The sequence below is a fragment of the Pyxicephalus adspersus genome, chromosome 9 (assembly GCF_032062135.1).
Source record: "Pyxicephalus adspersus chromosome 9, UCB_Pads_2.0, whole genome shotgun sequence".
Classification (NCBI taxonomy): Eukaryota; Metazoa; Chordata; class Amphibia; order Anura; family Pyxicephalidae; genus Pyxicephalus; species Pyxicephalus adspersus.
Genome location: NC_092866.1, coordinates 40,631,138 through 40,651,817, shown reverse-complemented (window position 1 = coordinate 40,651,817; position 20,680 = coordinate 40,631,138). Strand labels below are relative to the sequence as shown.

Genomic DNA, 20,680 nt, shown 5'->3' with positions numbered 1-20,680 from the left:
TTTATAATATATACAGCAATCCTAGAGCATAAAAATCTGCCAGGTTGTTGGTATTGTGGTTCAGCATCCTTAGTGATAAGACTGTGTTTTAGCATGTTGATGTAAATGGTTGTCAGGAAACACTCTTTGTTTATTCTGATAATACACCTGTATAGGCAGTATAATGTTTCAGCATTGGCTGAATTACAGGGTTACTAACATACATATGTTGGTGTTTGGCTTTGCTACTAAACCTGGGTAAAGCGAAAGGGCTTGTTAACACCATCTGTTTCTAAACGGCACCCCAATGCACCTTTCAGTAATCTGCAGAACAATACTTAAATATATGGTGCCTTATGCTGCCAAAAATACTATATGGTGATTATTGGAGATTTTTTGTGTTAGTCAGCTCCCGGCCTTCAATGAGTCCAAGGGACTAAATGGAATTGTTGAACTCTTCAGAATAAAAGCACCACCCTGACCCGACTTATTGATCTGTTTTTCAAATATTTCAATGTAGCTGAGCTTTGGGGTTATGGAATCCTAAATACTCTCATCACAACATTTGATTTCAACCTTACTCAAGCCTCATCTTTCCCCACCTTTTTTCGTTCTTCTTGTCTACTGTTTTCTCTCAGATATGACTTTCCTTCCAATTTCTCCCATTATCCCTTTTTTATTAGTTTCATTTTCTATGTTTTATACTAAATATATGCAATATATTAAAGTTAAAATGGGAATACAAAGTAGGGGATATTTTTTTATATTGGGAATGGGAATCACAGGAACTGGAAGTCCATTCTGAAGGTGGTAGATTTAGGTATATGAGGCTATATCTGGTTTGACACTTGCTTTTGTTGTGTCTGTAGAAAAATTGACTTTCTACTATTCCGAGATATTCTTCTCGGTTTAATAAATTGCTTGTATTGCTGGAATCTGAGATTATAATTCCCCTGTCACAAATAAATGTTATGTAAATATAGATAGGGTGCCTCAAGAAAATGTGTGTTATGGTGCAGGATAATGTGCATGTGCCAACATAGAGCAATAGCATGATTAAGACCCCAATCTAATTAAAGTTACAAAAAGGTTAAACACAACAATGCACACTAGGAGTACCGCAAACCTGCTAAATACCTTAGTGTTAGAGAAATAGATTATTTGTGCTAATTTACTAAAAGAATATAGGCTGTTCACTTTGCAAAATCTTTATCTCTTTGAAAGGGATACAAGGGATTAGTGAACGAGAGGAATCTCTGCTGACTTCAACCATCCAAATAATTACTAGTAAAATTTTAGTTTTTTTTTTAGATTTCCTTGCATGTGATTGGGTATTCTTTGCAAACTTAAATTTCACCGCATTTACTAAGCTAAATGAAATATCCATTGCAGAGTGATCATTCACTTGTTAGAGGCCCGGCCTAAACTCCTTAGTAAATCAACCCCAATGAAATAAGCTGTCACTGCCAAATACAAGAGAAACGAAACTCATGACGTTCACCCTAAGTGTCCCTAAGAAGAATCTCATACCCGGAAGTGAAAGACTATTTTTCAGAAGGAATTCAAGGCAAAAAGTATATTTTCAGGTTATTTCCAAAAGTATTTCTAAAGCAATACCCCTCATTGACAGTTTTCCCATTTCAAGATTCCTCCTTCATTTCTGTTCTGGTGACTACCACAACTTTTTTTTGGATTTTACCTCATGTTCATTCTGATTGCAGATGGAAACTGTCTAAAGCTGCAAAAAGACAGTAAATTTCTGTTGTTGGAAACAATCTTTCTAATTAATTTCCAGTGACAGTAGAGTAAACAGAACAAAGCATTGCTCAGTTCTATGAAGTGAGATGGAGAAGGACAAGTTAGAGTTCTCAATACTGCATCCTCCTCCATGGGATTGGACAGTGGTGGTTCCCAACCATTGTTTACATACATACATACACACAAGATTTGCACCTTGGACAATTACAATCATTCATCTTGGGCTACAATATTCTAGCATGTCTGCATAGCTTAAGAGGGGATTTTCTTTACAAAAGAAAGATATCTTCTCACTATGGGTATCTAGGTTTGCTGGAACTCCCAGATTCTCCCATATAATCTATCTTCTCCAGTCATGGAGAGCTTTAATAAATCAGGCCCAATGTGTTGTGTTGAGGTTATGTCAGGTAAAATGGGCTAAAAAGGATAAGTGCACTTTTTTTTTAACATGCAGAAATCCTCTAATCACAATTAATATTTCTAAATGTGCACCATACTATTGATTTTTTTTTATCACTGTTTGACCTCAAGTCAAAAAGTTCAGTTTCAGTACTATCCTCCAAAGCAGTGTCTTAGAGGATAGTATCAAAGCCTTGTCAATTCGGTTTACATTTTAGCAAGAACTGATGATAGGTATATTAACCAGTTAATCATGGAGCTTGTGCACATTTAAAGCCTATTTCTGACCAACCTAAACCATATAACCCATCTACATGTTTTTTTTTAAGCCATTGAGGATATATGTCCATATCACACACAACATTGACATGGACACCTGAAGAATGATCGCTCCTCTTTTAGACCGTAGGGAAATAGTATGGGGAGCAAAGGGTCACCTAAACTAGGGTTTAAGTGACTAAAATAGGCATTGCAATGCTAGTTTTATTTCTATTAGTTTGTGGATAGGAGGGTTTGTGAAAATTGGCATAGAGCTCCACTAAGCCTATAACTAAGAAAGATGGTAATCTGTAAACCAAGCTGATGCAAACATTGGCTGTTTACATCATATCTGTTATTGAATAGCTACTTCATTTCTTTTTTTTTTTTCAAGGAGAAAATGTTAAATGAATATTTGCTATCAGACAATCTGTCTGATGTGGCCTTGTTTGTCACTTGTTACACAAGTCACCTCTTCATGTCACCTTTAAACAATTCAGTGTCATTTAAAGGAGTGGCTTGGTTGCGAAGCTTCTGAACTTTGAGTCTAACCTGTGTGTCTGTGTCGCTGAGAATGCTGAGCACACCCTGCCGCGCAGAGACGCTTAGCTGTTTCCTGTATGCTCACCACTGACCTTCTGGATGTGCGACTGACCCTGACAAACAACATTATAGTGCTTATTCATAGACAACATATAACAGTATTAGTTTGTAGATATACAAAGCACAGTGTTTTTACATATGGTTACATGCAATATGAATAATCCTATCAGTGTGATTTTTAAAACCATTTTTTGTATTATTTGCAATGATATTTGTACATAGGGACAGCAAGATTTGCTTCTTACATGCTCGGGCTCTTCATGCAATGATTTCCCATGGATTTCCCATGACATACCTCTATTTCTAGCAATGCTAATCTTAGAGGCTGAACTATAAAAAGAATAAAGGCTGTTCATAAAGCAAATTGAATGTTAGTGAATTAGGTGAACCTATGTTCTCTTGGAATTATTAAACAGGATTTATAAAGCGCTAACATATTTCGCAGCGCTGTATATTAAACAGAGGTTGAAAATGACGGACAGATACAGATAGTAACACAGGAGGAGGAAGGGACTCTGTCCCGAGGAGCTTACAATCTAGGAGGTGGAGGAAGTATCACACAATAGGAGGGGGGATATGGAATGGTGAGTGAGTGGTAAGGGTTTTAGGAGAAGGAAGAACTAAGGTAGGAAAGTTTGAAAAGATGGGTTTTGAGTGCTATTTAAAATGAGCAGAAAGTAGGAGCAAGCCGAATAGGAAGTGGGAGGCCATTCCAGAGAGTCAGGGCAGCTTTAGAAAAGTCTTGGAGCCGTGTTTGTGATAAGGTTATGAGAGAGGAAGTCATTGTCAAGAGGAAGTCATGTTCTCTTAAAATACCCAAGCATGTGCAAAGTTAATAAAATATGATATTTGCTAGCACACTAGTGGATATTAAAAAAGGAACACAGCTTTACTTTATTAACTAACATTTTCTTGCTTTGCAAGGAGCCCTTAGCTGCATACACATGTAAAATGTAAAAACTTGTCACCTCAGAGGAAAAGTCATATGTACAGCAATCCTCAGAGTTCATTTAGCGATCCCATAATTTAGAGATCCTAGAGACAGATCATCCTATTTCTTCCCCACTTCCCTCCTCACAGAATTGAACAATATTGTGTGTACAGTGATTGTTTATTCTACTGCCACTGGAAATGATCTTAAATGGTCATTGATTTTAGTGATAGAAATCTAGTGTGTGTACATAGCTTTAGTCTTTTAGTAAATCAACCACCATGATAATGTACTTTTCATGTGTATGTTAGCAAATATAATAAAGCTGTGTTGACATCAACCAATCATTTGCTAGCAAAATATATAATACTTTTCCTTTTTACCTTGTACATTATTTGAAAATTAAATATACTTTATTTAAAAACAATCGCTTTGTATAGTGGAGTTTTTTTTTGCCAAGTGAACAGCCTCGTCTCCTTTAGCAGATCAGCCAGCCTGTGTAGCTAGTTCCTCAACAGTCATACAGAAGCATGATCCACTGAATGAGCCACTAAGGGCTTTATTTTTAAAATTGGGAATCAGAAATTCCCTCAAACATTCTCTAGAATTCATGGAATTACCCATTACCCCAACAGCGACATTCTCCGTAAAGTAAACACATTTGAAATTAATAGCAAAAATTAGCCTAAATGAGTTGAAAATGGATGTAACAGGTGAGCAATTGTTAAATTCAGGAACAGAAATTTTGGTTTATAATCTCAGGAGAGAAACGGGAACCTTCTAGGAGTTTCAGTCTATACATATCTGCCATTGACTGAGACATGAAGGGGCCAAAGGAGTCCTTTGCTGTGAAATAAATTACAATAACCTCAATTCTTGAGTCTGTAATTTAATATTATGGGCGTCTTTAAAAGTCATGTATACCCATGCCCATATGAAAAAGACAATTCTTGTGTAAAGCAATAGTTTAAAATGTAATAAACATACAGGATCAAAACCCTAAACTGTAATAGGCAAATTATTCAGATAATTACAACTTCTTTTTCAGCTACATGTGATTTAAATGGCAGTGATTAATTCCGCGGCAAAGAATGTTTGGTGAATATTAGATTTACTGCTTTTTAAATAGACCCCTTAGTCCCCCCATCCATTTCCTTTGTATGTTTTTATATAGAAGTTACTACAAATTAACTTTCTTTTGTAGACATCGCATTTCATGTCTCTAAGCTCACTAGACACTTTTTTTACTTCTTTATTATGCTTTTGCCTATATACACCAGAGCCACTGTCACACAGAACAGTCCTTTGTCACTGCCAAAGATACATGCTAGCCTTTTCTAAGACTGCCACAAGGAAAATGTAACATTCAATATCGCATGTGTCAACCAGTCCCAATACATCTTACACACATACGAATACAGTAAACTCGGTAGCATTGTTTGCTATTGCTCATTGTTGCACTCTATAAAGCCTTACTATGTCTAATATTCTGGTAAAACACAATGCAATAGTTTCCAATCAAAAATAATTTACTTATCAATACTGATCAAAAAGTGAACGGGCAAGGTCTTTTTTTTATCATTGGGTTAAAAATCATACTGAACCACGGTAAGACAGATTGGTTATGTGATGGTGCATTGAAAAGTTGTGGTAGAAGACAATATTTGTATGTTGAATGCTACATTGATCAAAAACAATGTCAGTCGAAAATTGTATAGCGATTGCCTTAAATTCTACATATTAGTCCCATGGACACTGCAAGTGACACTGCTGACCCAATCCACATCACACAATATACATCACAAAGTTGCCACCATAAACATTGTCTTTTTGTATATTAGCAACCTTGTAAAAGAATAGATTCTACAGACAGGTTTATAAGGAAATCACCTGTACGTACATGTTGCCATATACCATCTGATAAAGATATGTGCGATAATACCATACAGTGACAGAACTATCCAGCGTCCACACCCATTTTTTTAGACTCCATGAGGTCCCATGAAGTCTCCAATACACCAGCAGAATCCATTATACAATCACTTTGCTGTCACCTGTGCATCTCCCAAGTATCATAGCTATAAAAACTTACCTCTACATTATACTGAGATGTCTCATGCATGATGACATTTGAGTTGGAATATTTTTTCCTCTGTTCTGTAAGATAAAACATATATATAAGAGATAATGTAAATATGACTTTTAAATAAATTAAACAAAATCATTTTTAACATACTGTATATTGAAGGCTATAGAATACATTGTACTTACCAGGGGGTGCAGGGGCATCCCAGGGGTAGTTGTTAAAACTGTTATATGGTTTCATGGGTATTACAGATTTGTCTCTCTCACTACAGTAATAGGAATACACAGATCCGAGCAGTGACAGTTTTTTCTCCAACTATCTCAGTTTCAGAAAGCAACATCCTAATGATGTAAGAACATGCCCACTTTTACCTGTCACCCCTCCCCATTAACCCTAACGTTGCAGCTACACCCTGATGGGGAGAGGACAGGTATTAGAGAACCTCTTTGAAGCAATTTCCTTTAGTTTACCATTATGTTTTATGGCCCTTTGCGGGAGGTTATTATAGCAGGCTCCAAGCTAGGTTGGGCATGGCAGTTTTACAGTGGTTCAAGGTACAAGAACTCGGGTTTTTATCTTCTGTCTATTAAATAAAGCATTTTTGATGTATTTTTAGACCTTAGAAAAACTAATGAGGACTTTAAGAACAAAGGATGGTGGATAGTTTGAAATTATCATTAGTGCACAGGGATTCAGAAAGCGCATAACACAGGTGATACTGATGCCGGCGATTTAATAACAGCCTCAGGATTGCTAAGAGACCTCACTTCAGTCTCTATGGAATTGTTTGCTTGCTAGCAAGGCCGGGGACATTGCTGGTCCATCACTTGCAACTGAGATTCTCCACTGTTTGGAGTTAGGGAGAGAGCCTAGTGGAGGGTCTTCTGCATGATGGTGATGCATAACTAGTAGCGGAGTTTTCCATGTAACAATCCTTTACTGACATTCACAAATAAGAAATAGTAATGATAGAAAGAAGAGCTTATTTGCATTCTTTGCAATAGGATCTGCTAAGGACCTATGCTAAGTTAAGGTATGTACGATTTCTGACGCAGGAAACATTTTTCATTATCATTTCCAGTGACAGTAGAACAAATAATCTCTGTTCTCACAGAGCTGTTCACTTCTATGGATAGGGGAGCAGGTGGTAACATTCTGTGCCTCCATCATAGGAAATTACAGCGTTTGACCCCCTTCAGTTGTTTAGAGATTTGATCACTACAAAGTGGGGGGGCACTGTAGACACACTAGATTTTCATCCAAGATGATCTTACCAGTTCCTCTCCTGTGACAATTATCTAGAGTGTGTTTTATTGCCTCTATGTACAGTACAATCTGATAGTTTAAACCATATTTCTGAGTTGCTTCCAGTTATATTTAGACTAACATTAATTTATATTAGGTAGTAAAACAGCCCATATCCAAACAAATGCTGCTAAACAAGTTCTAAGGGTATTTATTCCCTATCCTTTAAATTTTTATTCCTGTTTCGGTCAATATCCTAGGGATTAACTAATAAACCGTAACTGTGTTAGCTACATATACAGGGAAAAATGGCCTCCTGCCCAACCCCTAATACAACATACTCATGCTTCCATGCTACCTAGCTGCCCCCCCCCCCCCCCACCTAGTTGCAGAAATGAACCCTGGGCAAGATATGTTGTTGGATAAGGTCTAAATTTCAAGTGGTTGATGACACTGCCCCTTATGAGTTTGTGCAATGGATGCTACATGCACAACCACCCCACTCAAACACCTCACTATCCCAAGCCTTGGAGAGCTTTAATAAATCAAGCCCTATGAGACAGCAAAGTTACAGTGCCTGGGAAAAACAACATTATCTGTTTAGGGGTGGACTTTTCTGAACTTTTCCAAGTCTGCATGCAAATGTCACAATATACAGCAGCAGTACAAGGGTTGGTGCTGACCTGCTTTTGTTTGCACCAGAACTGCTTTTTCCCTCCAGAATAAAGCAGTTTAGGAAAGGAGGTTCAATGCAAGTCAGATTCACCATTGAATTCTAAATGATCCCAAATGGATATAATCGTTAAGAAATGGATAGGCTTTTGCCATATTCTGCACAATACAGAACCATGTAATATGTTATGAACAATCACAGGGGAGCAGATAGTTATAATTCTATAATATTGTCTATTGTCCTGATCCAGAAAGATGTGTCATTTCTGAACTGGAAATTTGTAAGCGGCAGAATCAACTGGTCCACGTAATGAGAATAGATAAGAATAAAACTAGTGCATCTAAGGATGTATAAACTAGAATATTTTACATTTTGGTTTTGGGGACTAAAAGGCTTTAAACCCCAGTGGAGGCCAAGCAGAGGGCAAGGAAGTAAGCATCCGGATAGGGAGGTTTAAGCTTTGATTATTAAACTAATGGAGGTAAAGGGGGAAGTTTGTTTTAGTAAGCTGATTTTTTTTTAATCCTACCAACAAATGTATTACTAGGGGTTAACCTATGTGTTCATGTGGGAGTCTTGAATGTGCATAGAGAACCTACAAGTGGAGCTTTACTCCTGTGCCTCCAACCAGTGGACATTGGTACTCCTCATCTCTCACAGACTCAAATAGACTTAATAATGCATTCAGATGCAAACAAGCCCTTAGTTGGATGATAGATATTTAATATACAGGGCATATAAATTATAATCTCCCCTGTCAAAGGTCACTCTATCCCTATCCCAACTTTTATGTCCAGTCACACCATGTTAACGCACATATAGTAACTCGTGTTAGAGAAGGCTTCAGTGTACCAAAAAAGTACATGATGCTTTTAGCAGGGCACTACAATGTAAAGCAAATCCCCTGTGTTGTGTTGTGAGTTGCCTTCTATCATACAGACCATCTGTGTGTCAGCAACACACCACTCATAGAGCAAGTTGTATTAGGGTAACCCGTATGTTTTTCTTTGTGTTACGCATTGCCCTCATAAAAGAATCAGCTTTCCTAAAGTCTCCTCCATAGCATGAAAGAAATTATATATTTAGTATTTTAAAACAGTCATATCAAGGTACACAATGGGCTTTAAAATTATAGCAACATTTTCTACTTTAGAAAGATAGGTCCTTAAATTAATAATGTATAATACAAACATGTTGTTAAAAAAACACTGTAAGTGAATAGCCCGAAGCAAGGATAATGAAAGTGTATGCCTAAAAATAGAACCATTTAGTAAACCAATTCTGTATTATCTTTCTTAACAAATGATTTTCCCTAGGGCATGATAAGAAAGGTATAACATGATTTATGTAGGGGGTCTCTTTAGTCATCTGTTGATGGATAAAAATAATAAATTGTACTATTTTTGGATGTAGCTTCCTTCATATGCAGGACTAATTTTCCACTGTACAACTGAACATATTAAAAGATGGAACATTCTGAACTATAAATAGCTATTTGACTTCTGTCCATATCCCTAGAACCACCTTCCCCTATAGTTTGTGCAAATTTTAACAATAAATGTCCAGTGGTGGGTGAAAAGAAAAATCAAAATAGGGATCATAATAATGTGGTAATACATTACAGTGGTAATATATTCATCATAAGTGAAAAACTATATATAGTATCTGCTATTGGTATACTTATTTTATACTCCGAATATAAGGTTTTTTATTGGCAATAAAAAAATGCACCCTTATAATGAAACCAGGAAGGGGGAAGAGGGAAAAAAATCACATCTATCAACTGTCTCATTTGAAGTGTCTCTTCTCTTTTGGATCCAAATTCCCGTGTCTTTCATTCTTCTTCAAAGGCTCTATCTATAAAACAGACAATCTGACATTGCCTTAAACATTCCCTGGTGGGAATCAATTATTGCCATTGAAACACATGGACCTCCAAGATTACCAGGAAAAGTTTGAGGAAATGTTAGATTCCTTGTTTTATAAACAGAGCCCCAGACGTGGTGACAGGGTCCCCTAAAATATCCTTTTTGAAATGGGAACGTTGCCCCCTATTCCTATTTTAAGAGGTTGGGGGTATGCAATAGTATCCCCACTCTTGGGTTTTATCTGCTGGTGTATTCATCTACCACATATGTGATTCTATGTAGCTAACAAGAAAGCGTGTAACGGTGCACAAGTCAAATAAAAAAAACAATAAGGAAAACATTTTTTTCTCCAACACAAAATTCAGTTGTTTTTCAGTCCCATTTTAGAACCTTTACCGTCACACATTTCCACTGAAATTGATATATGAACTATTCTGGTAAAAATGTAATGTACCAATGGGAGACTGTCGATTAAAGTAGTACTTGATAAATAAAGTCATTGGGAATATGATGAATACAGGGACTGTACATGAACAATACATAAAAGACTAATATGATGGCGGTCATTTTATTAGGTACAGCAGAACATAAACACAAATAGAGAAACTGCAAATTGGATAGCTGCATTTCAGTATATAAAACATGCTGACATAATAAACATTTTCATTTTTTAATAAGCTAGCATTAGAATTAGGAAGATGCAGATAAAAATAATAAAAGTAGAAAAACAACCTAAAAGTGGCCTTGTTTTAGATATACATTTCAAATAATGTATTTTTAATGAAATGTGTGCAGTACGTACATGCTTAGTAGTGTTAAATTAGTGTGGTGTTACAGGTTTTTATCTCAGTTCTGCTCCTGACAATTAGTTTACACATCATCTTAGGGTCAGTATGATACTTCATCTTTCCTTGTCAGTGTATTTATTGTTATGGGCTGTTTTTACAAATAACTAAAGCTATGTAAAAAATGCTTGACGATTGTCATCCAAGACAAATATTCATGATTGTTAGGAAAAATCTAGCATGTATACAGCAGGCCCGCAGGATCATAATGATCTTCTGTGGTGAATCTCTTAATGACCAAGTGTGTACAACTGCTGACAATTCCCATGGAGAAGGAAATGCAGCAGAGTGCCTCCTGATTTTATTCCGCTCCCCATAGAACAGAATAGTGCTGTGTGAACATCGCTTATCTGTTCTACTGTCACTAGAAATGATAAAAAAAAACCTTTAAAGCATCAGAAATTAATCATCTGTATACATTTACCTAGATCAGCCTTTGCTGCTTCACCTTGTGACTAACAAGGAAATTACAAAGTTCCCTTCAAAGTGATAACCAGAGAGGAAAGAATTAAAGAACTACTTCGCTAAGGTCAAGAACTGTGTTTAATAGAAGAACATGCTCTGATATTTATATGTGAATATACACATCCTCCTGTACAGCTGTGAATGCATTTTATAAGCTCTAAGGTGTGCACTAAGCACACAGTGAGGCCAGACATATGCCCATGATAAGCAAATACTATATAATGCACCCTAATATGATCATTCAACTACACACCAATCAACAGAGCATGACCATAAGAAACTCACCAAACAAGTCCTTTGCACTCATTTTGCCTGATCCTCCACTGAAAAAAAGAGATGAAAACAAATTTTACCTTACTTTTACCTTTACTTGTTTATTAGAGCATGGAAAACATTTGATCATTTAAAATTAGGTAGACTTGGAAAAATATGAGATGCATCTTCTACCAATAGATTTGTATTTTTGTCCATCTAGTCCTCAGGTTCACAGCCTGGTTGATTACCTGACTTGTGTCTGCTACAGAAAAAAAAACAAGTAACTTTTTTTGCTGAGTCACTTGAATATATTGTTAAAGAGCAGCAACATATTGATGAAGTCAGCCCCATCCACCTTATGTTGGCAGTATGTTACTATCAGCACATGTGCAATGCAAAACCTAAATGGCTCCAATTGTTGCCCATCCATCACTCAAAGGCTAACACTGATTTTTATTCAGATATATACACTAGTTGCATTAGAAATACATTTAAACTGTATATAAACCCACATACACATGTATAAATTGCTTCCTTTTCACACTGTATATGTGAAACTGTACATTGTAATTACACTTAAAAGAATTGACATGGAAGTTTTAATAAGAGTAACAGTTCAACAAATATCTGTTGATCCTGCCAGCTCCCAATGCCGAAGAAGTATTGTCCGTTACTTGTGTGAAGTGGCAATGAACATCCTCTGCTGCTTGACTGACAGCTGTACTGACCATTTGTTATCCAAGACTGGGACTTTCCATGTCAGTGCTAACACTGCCAACCTCGGGCAACTTCCATTTTTCTACATCCCAGGCCAGCAGGGGCTAACTGAAAACTGCATGCGTGCACGGTCCCCAACATTATGGTAACGTGAGGTTAACATTTCTTTTATCCATAAGGTTACCAAAATCTACCTCTAGATATGCATTATATTGTATTCTGCATATATACATAGAGAGATAGCAGTATTATGCTTACTTGGAGGACCCGTGCTTGCTTCCAGTAGATCCTGACTGACTCATCGCTGCATCAGCTGTAAATAAAACAGAAAATTAATTATCAATAGGTGGCCACTTTAAGTATATTGGTATCTGGAACTTTAAAGACAAGCAAAACACTCTGCCCAATGAATAAACATTGGGCTATATTGAGAATATTGAAGGGAACCCCTCTGGTATTTGAAAAGTAAGTACATAAACATCAGGTCTTAATTATCGACCCCCAACAAACCTCTATATCTTTTTTTGGGAGACTGAATGTGGAGAAAAGGCCCTGTGACCCCCCCCATTTCTTGACCACCTAGGCTGCATGTCTAAATAATTTTTCAGTTATGAATTAAGGGAAACCCTAAACTTTTTTCTTTAAGGGAAATTTTAGAAAATAAAAGTAGTATCATATAAATGAACAGCTATAAGTGATGACTGACCTTAAATATAAAAAAATCCCCTAGATTGTAAGCTCTTCAGGGCAGGGTCCTCTCAACCTCCCATGTCACTGTCTGTATCTGTCTGTCATTTGCTACCCCTATTTATTTTACAGAGCTGTGTAATATGTTGGCGCTATATAAATCCTGTTTATTATTATTAATAATATTAATAATAATAACAATAAACATCCGGAATCCCCCTCCACCATGACTAAAAGTTTCAGCGTTGTAAAAGTCAAGCTCTTTTGATTGGGGCCCGATACAGAAGTACCCCTTGCCCCCCACCCCCACAGTGGCAGCCCTGGACACTATAGCTCCTTCACCCTTTATATTATATCACGCCATATATTTACAGTGAAGCAGATGGCACATAACAAAGCATCTATTATTACATTGTGAAATAAATCAGACGGAGCATTATGGGTTGTTCAAGAGCTGGTTACCTAAACTTTCACTATAATATTGTAGGCCCTAAACCTTTTTCTTGAAACTGGTCTATAATGAAGATAGAAATGACAGACTGAACAAATCAGTAATAATGACAAAAAAACACATGGCAATGTTCACAACGTCAGTGGGAACCATACTTGGCCCTGAGTGCAGTTACACTATTGTATTGATATTATAAGAAAAACATGCTGAGGTAAACATAGATGTCACTGCTGGCATCTTGCACTCTTTTGTTCTCTGCCATTGTCACTCAATGTTCAACAATATTCCCCTTCACTCAGACACAGAGTGCAGAACAAGATATATTGGATCATTAATGGTCTTTTTGATGCAGTACAGGTCCTCTTACATTATGGTAACATCTGTCATCTATTCTCACAGGGAGAAGCACTGGGCTGGCCTACTGAAGTCTCAACATTCTTACTTTTTCACCTTTGAGCAAAGCGTTGATTTTCACATTCCTTGCATACTTAACAGAGATAATACATGGCCTTATATAGTGACATGCCAAGGATTTGCCACCTAAAATTGTATAAAGGTTGCTGTGTTTCCTGTGCTCTTTCCTCAAAATGTATATATCTGGAGAGTGAGAAATCACCTACTAGCAACAAGGGATATGTTCATAATCCATTTACCAAGCACTGCTTTGCTTCATGTACATTGCTAGTTAATCTGAAGGCAATCACATTTGTTTATGTGAGCCCAATTATATGAAAGTAATAAATATGATATAATAAAGGATAACCATTTTACTTCTATGAATTGAAAGACATTTTATATCCAAGCTGCACAATCAATTTCTATCTTTTACAATATTCAAGATGTAACAGGATGTGAGAAGGGATATACAGATTCCGTAAGGCCTATTTTTTTCTTTCTAAAGCAGCCACATGCTTAGCAGAAAAGCCCGATTCCTGCCAGTAGCTGCACAGCAGGTCTCTTATTCCCTGCTGGAAATAAGTTATCTCAAATGACCACTACAAAGTCAAAGCAATAGTTCTGCAGTCAGCAAAGTTTCTGCTGACTGGAGAGCTATGGCTCTGACTCACAAAGGAATTATTGTACCTTTGCAAAGAGATCACTGTTTTAAAAAGCAAGGGTCCTATTATGCAAAATGCTGTCAGGGGCAAGTGTTTTACTGAAATTATATGTTAAAGAAACAAACTGTAAGACTTTGCAAACCTTAAATCATCTGACTGGCCAAAAAAATGTGTTAACCTGCTAGGTGCTGGATTTCTACTGCATATAGCATGCAATGGTTGAATTTACTGGTAATGGCTTACTGCCCTCTAACAAATAGCAAGCAATGGGCACCCGATCAGCCAACTGGGATTCTATTCTGTGATCTTACACTTATCCAATACTTGATTTTCCATACAGTGAAAAATATGGAAACCAAAAGAATAGGTTAGGTTTTACACACCACTTCACTTTGTATTGATTAAAAAAAAACCCATAATATTATTTTTATTATTTATCATTTTTCTGATTGAAGAAGGTTAAAGGAGACTTCCAGGGTCTATATGGACTTACATCCATTTCTTGATTCAATGTTATTCCTTTTGGGGATGCACCGTCTATGTTTTCTCTTACACAACCTTATCTTTTTTTACTTTTTTTTTAACTTAGTATAAAAGAATTATATGCTGGACCTGTTTTTACTGTAGGCAAGTGAGCTCATGTGAACTTTAATTGGTGATATTAAACGCACGGTAAGAGTGCCAAGTGACCTCACTGGTTAGCTGTTCACAGAATAGATTGAACTATTTTCATATTTATGACTTAATTGTTTGCAATATGATATTTCTTACCACATAGACTGAAGATGTGGGAATGTAAACATTTAGTATAGATTAGTATTATTTTTTTCTATTTCAAATTGTAAAGTTTATGCATATGATAAATGTATGTTTGTTAAGTTACCCCAAATAACCTAAGTGGCATTAGAGTATATCTATAGGCAAGACATGTTTGGTAATGGCCACAGTAGGGAATGGTAAATATACCTGTCTGATTTTTTTATGTTATGTAGACACAACTGTAAGTGAAAAGAGGTTTACCCAAAATGAGGGAAATCATCTCCGATGGCTGTCACCATAACGTGTCCTCGTTAAAAAGTTATCTTTTTATTCCTGTTCTGGTGACAACTCGGAATATTGGAAGAATTGTTCTTCCTAGACCCGACAATATCACCTTTTAGCACTACAACTCTAATTCTGTAAGAGGTGAAAGTACATCTCATTTATTTACTAATTTCTTACCAGCTAGTAAAATAATATGATGATATCATACAATTAATACACAAGATTGGCAAATAATGTTTTGAAAGCTGGTAAAAGTCCAATACATATCTAACCATAATGTAAATGATTAATTTATCTTATGATAGTATGTAATAAAAAATAACAAAAACATCCCCCAGTGCCCTTGCCCAGTTTTTTTTCTTGAATTATAGTGCCCAATTCTGAATTCTGCAAAAATAAGCAGTCCTTATTTTTATATTCCCAGCGGTGGCAAGATCATTAAAAACATTCAAATACAATCCCTAAATTATTCAAATTATCTTGGAAAGCCATTCAGTACATTTTGTACTACATATATACCGCAAAAACATTTCTATGATGAATTGGCACTGTATGCTTAAATTTCTCTGATTAATACAGCCCAATATAGAACATTTAGATCAGTGTTTCTTAACCATGGTTCCTCCTAAGGTTTCTAGGGGTTCTTTGAGCAATTAGCAAATTGTGCCTCTCAAGTTAGTTTAACTGACATCAATAATCTTTTTACTAAGGGTGACATTCTTCCCACTGGAAAGTAATAAAGGAGGCATTCTTCCCACTGGCCTCACACTAATGTACTGTGAGTTGTGGATATAGTAATTATAGTAGGGGTTCCTAAAGACATTATAAATAATTCGAGGGTTCCCTTATGTATAAAAAGTCAAGAAACACTGGTTTAGACTTTCTTTCAGTGCCTTCTTGTCTCAGTAAATCAGTTGCATGTATTTATTTTTCGGCTAGAAGGCATAAAAGAGTAGCAGTAGAGTGGGCTAAAGCAAACAATAAAAAGGTGATCTTATCTTCAAGATAAGGCCCTATATACAGTACACCAATTGTATTGCATTCAAGTCTACTTATCCTTTGTTATCAATGAGGTCATGTGAATGGCCCATGCAGTTACCACTGGAGTCAGTGGCCCCTTGTTTCCACTAAATACATTGTAATTAAATAAGTAGATTCACGATGTGCACACTGCAGTTTATTCTATAAAAGGTGTCAATGTGTATAACAACAGTTTGCAATTTATCAGTCTTTTCAGTTGTCATGCTGTGCCTATGCTACTTATGTGATGCAAATATTTGATGAAACCATATTATCAATGTAATCTCCTAACAAGCCAGCTGTTTCAACATTGTGGTAGAGCACCGGACCTGGAGATAAGTACAGTACTCTTTTGTTATTCTAGTACTCTTCATTTCCGTTTCACTTATGTGTTGATTAGTAGTAAAATTTAATGGTGGACAAAACACTCAGCATATCCTCCACTTATCCCTGCACTTCCTTTGCACATGTTTCATAAACACAGATACACCATCAGTTACTTCAACAACATTCTAAAAGTTTTGGTTGGAAAAATGTATTAAATTGCTGCCAGACAGTTTCTGTACTCTCTACCTAATAAAAAATCTCTGCCTAATGATTTTAATGGGAGATGCATATGACATATTCATTGATAAAAGCCCTGAGATACTTTTGTGGAAGATCACAAAATTGTTGAGTTGCTGCAACAAAAATATGTACTTTTACTATTTTACATATATACTTTTATACATTTTGTATATAAATGCTTGTAAATAACTTTAACTGTGCATTTCTTCTGAGATAGGTAAAAAGGACACCTTCTGGCTTAATGTATATAAATAAAGGAACCCATGCCATGTCCCCAACTACACATACCACAAATAACTAATATGCAAAAAAATGATTGGTTAAACCAGCCAATCAGAGGTGTTTTTTACTGCTACATTTTCCCTAAACTGGTTTTTCTAAACAAAAAATGCAATACTTTAGATCGGCCATTTTCAGCCAGGGATCCCTTAAACTCCAGGGTTTCCAGAGATAGTAAGAGGTTCTTGAACTGTGCCTGACTGACCTCCTATTTAATGATACCTGTATTGTTATGGAGGCAAACCCTCTTAATTCAGCATCACGATTCTGATGAAGTTTTAGGAGTCTATAAATGTGATTTTCTAGCTAGCATTCTAGGGGGAATGACATTCTTTCCACTGGCCACCAATTTAAGAGGCCTTTTCCCATTGACCCCCAAATACTTAGTTTTCGTAGGGGTTCCCCACGGCCTGAAAATATTTTAGGAGTTCCTCAGGGGTACAAAAGGTTGAGAAAGGCTGCTTTAGAGGTTGGATAAAATGTTTAGTACAGTATAACATTTTTGGCCCTTTGCTTTGTTTTGAGGTTCTATATATCAATCCAGAATGAGGGACAACTGAAAGGAAGGAGGGGAGCAAAGCGTTGAATTCCAAAAGAATGAGAGTCCCTCCAGATGAGGGATGGTTGGGAGTTACAGCAGTTGTTTTCTTTTCTGCTGAGTCTTGGAACCAGTTTCTTTATTAAATACTCAGACAGTACACATCTAGCTCCTAATGATAATATATTGGGTTATTTTTTATCCACCACAACAGTGTCTAGGAATGATAGACAGTAGCTGCCATCTTTATGAAGTACATATTTTTGTGGAACCACCCATCTCAGGATAAAATGAATACATCATTCTGAGGAAGTCATTGCCTCCCAATGCTTTTCAGATGAGTTATTTGTTCTGCCATCACAAATTTGGATCATGCCCTATTATTAGTAACTCAGCAGTCCATGAAACTTGTACCTTTACTTTAGGTTCTTTAACAAGGTTTTATTACATGTTGGAATGGATGGCATGAAAGCTCACTGTGCAATGTTAATCTTCCTTTCTTGAACCCTTTGTACTTAGGAGATAAACCATACCTATATGCTTCTCTGACGTACTACTATAGATCAAACGATATGGGACATTTTCCAAGTTCCACTTACCAAGTGATATGAGCTGTTTGTTTGCAGACTGAAATACTGTCTAATTAGAATCACGCATCCAAAGCATTGCAAATTGGAATATCTGAATTTACAGATGAATACACAACCTTTATCTATATTTCGGATGGTATACAAATGTTTTATAAAATTTGTAACTAAAGATTTTTAGCAAGGTATATGTTAATGCTGCACAGGATTCTAAAGTATTTGTGCTATCCAGTGAATCTTTGAATCATACAAAATAAACTAATGAAACCAAACATTACGAATTACTCTGAAGCAATCAGTATGTAAAACACATGCAAATTTTTAGAATCCCCATACTAAATATTGCAGGTACGTGTCTGTTGTTTGACAAATGTTTACCTGTTATAAAAAAAAAAGTATTCCAGCTACACACCAAAAATCAGAACAGGTGGAACTAATGTATGAAAAAAATCTTGATATAAAAGATTTCCAATAATTTGTTTTTTGGGGAGGAAAGGTGCATTTCTGCTATAAAGTCGTACAAAAATCTACTACATCTAGACTGGCTATTATGGATTTTCTCAAAGGTAATAATTTGTCTGAGAGTAATGATAGGCTGATTTGGGACTATGAAGGTTGCTCAGTCTGTTTTCCTATTGGATACATGATCCCAATCATATATTTACATACTGTGGTTCCTGTACATTAAATTCTTTTTTCCCCTGCACCTAACAAAGTTGTCACTGTCTCTCTGTCACTGTCTGTATCTGTCTGTCATTTGGAACCCCTATTTAATTTACAGCGCTGCTTAATATGTTGACGTTATATAAATACTGTTTATTATTATTGTTATTAATATTAATATTAATAATAATAATAAAATAATAACTATGTTGTTTGTACAGAAATATTAAACCAAAAAGAAACAAGAGAACTGCCCCGGATGGCTGTGCAAGTTGGCGAAGCTAAGAGAAGACCAAGGCAGGAGATAAGCTTTGCACGCAGATGATGCCAACCTTGATTTCTTGAGAGCTCCAATGATCAGAATGGAGGTGCCTGCATTTCATATCTATACCAGAAGTTATATCATTTTTGCTATTTGTGGTCAAGATGACCACAAAAAGGGACTAAAGGTTGAAATTAGTAAAGCTTTTATGCTTTTAAACAAGTAGACCTTTTAAAAACAATAGCAGGGCTCTCAAATATATATATATATATATATATATATATTGTCTATGAAGCATGTAAAACATATCAAAAAATTGTTTACCATTAAATTGTACAACTTGATTCAAAACTTCTTCCTACTTCTAGAAGGCCTAAAAACTATTGTGTGGCCTAAAAAGTAAAACTTTTTTGAGTCTATTAAAAGATATCCTCCCACTTCTTGTCCCCCTTTTAGGAAATATACAAAATCTCTTTAACATAGCAATACATTTTTTTAATAGAGTGGGAAAGAATCAGAAGCCTTGAATGGTGTTTACTATTGTCTGTATCCTCATGGAGAAGGTTCTCCTTACTTTCTATGTGATAATGAAAGTAGGAGGTGAGAGACGTTTTCCCCAGCAGGGTTCAACCACTCCACTAAGTAGTAACACCTTCATCCTGCATGCGTTATTACATATATAAATAGCTGTCCATTTTAGGTAACCTGTAATAAAACATCTTACTATTTCAGTTATATTTTATGTAAATCAGTAAATCCAATGTATTACAAGAAGTTAATGCAAATTTGAGTGGCCAGAATGCCAATGTTACATGTAAATAGGGTTGGGCAGGTATTGTCTCTTCACAGGTATTTTTTATTTAACAGTAAAGCCTCTGATTTTTTATTAGACTACCTGAATCATCTCTGAATCATGTGTATTCTTATAGCTAATAAAGTTAGCTTCTGCCTCTGAAAATGACATAAACTGCACAATTATGTAGTTAGTTCATGTTTCACATAGTGACACTCCATGAGGTCAGAAGCAGCTGTATTTTTATGTAGATGAGAAAAATATAGAATGACCATAGGAGTTGGGCACATGGAAAACACTGCTCTTCCGGAGTCAAGTGCTGCATGGAAGTGCTTCATGGAAAAATGCTGTACATATGCTGTATGGTTTTGTCCTTTTAAGATTTTTGTGTTGTTTTTGAGTTGATTGACTTTTTTTAAAATAAATGCCCTTGTGTAAAGGAATAAAAACAGCTTAAATACATGAATGTTGAGAATACTTCCTTTTTTTAAAGAATCAAACCAATAGTACATCTTAAAAGCAGCAGCAACCAAGTAAGCCCATAAAATTGGATTTTGGACAATGAATATGTATACTAAGACAAAAACAGGACAGAAATGGTGTTAAATTCACTCAAACCTATATATATATGTATAAGGGACGGTCACTG

The 20,680-nt window shown here is 36.0% G+C and overlaps 1 protein-coding gene across 3 annotated transcripts in view; it reads right to left on the bottom strand.

Moving 5' to 3' along the window:
* EPS8L2 (EPS8 signaling adaptor L2) overlaps positions 1–20,680 on the bottom strand; it is an 84,826-nt gene that overhangs the window by 33,262 nt on the left and 30,884 nt on the right. For 2 of the 3 annotated variants that reach the window (XM_072421666.1, XM_072421668.1), the window contains exons 2-4: positions 12,341–12,395; positions 11,396–11,433; positions 6,021–6,085 (exon numbers count right to left, since the gene is read on the bottom strand). In XM_072421666.1, the coding sequence (XP_072277767.1) occupies positions 6,021–6,085; positions 11,396–11,433; positions 12,341–12,384 (147 nt within the window). In that variant the 5' untranslated portion in view covers positions 12,385–12,395. Of the gene's footprint in view, positions 1–6,020; positions 6,086–6,199; positions 6,332–11,395; positions 11,434–12,340; positions 12,396–20,680 lie in introns of those variants that run through there. The other variant, XM_072421667.1, reaches the window with a different exon arrangement.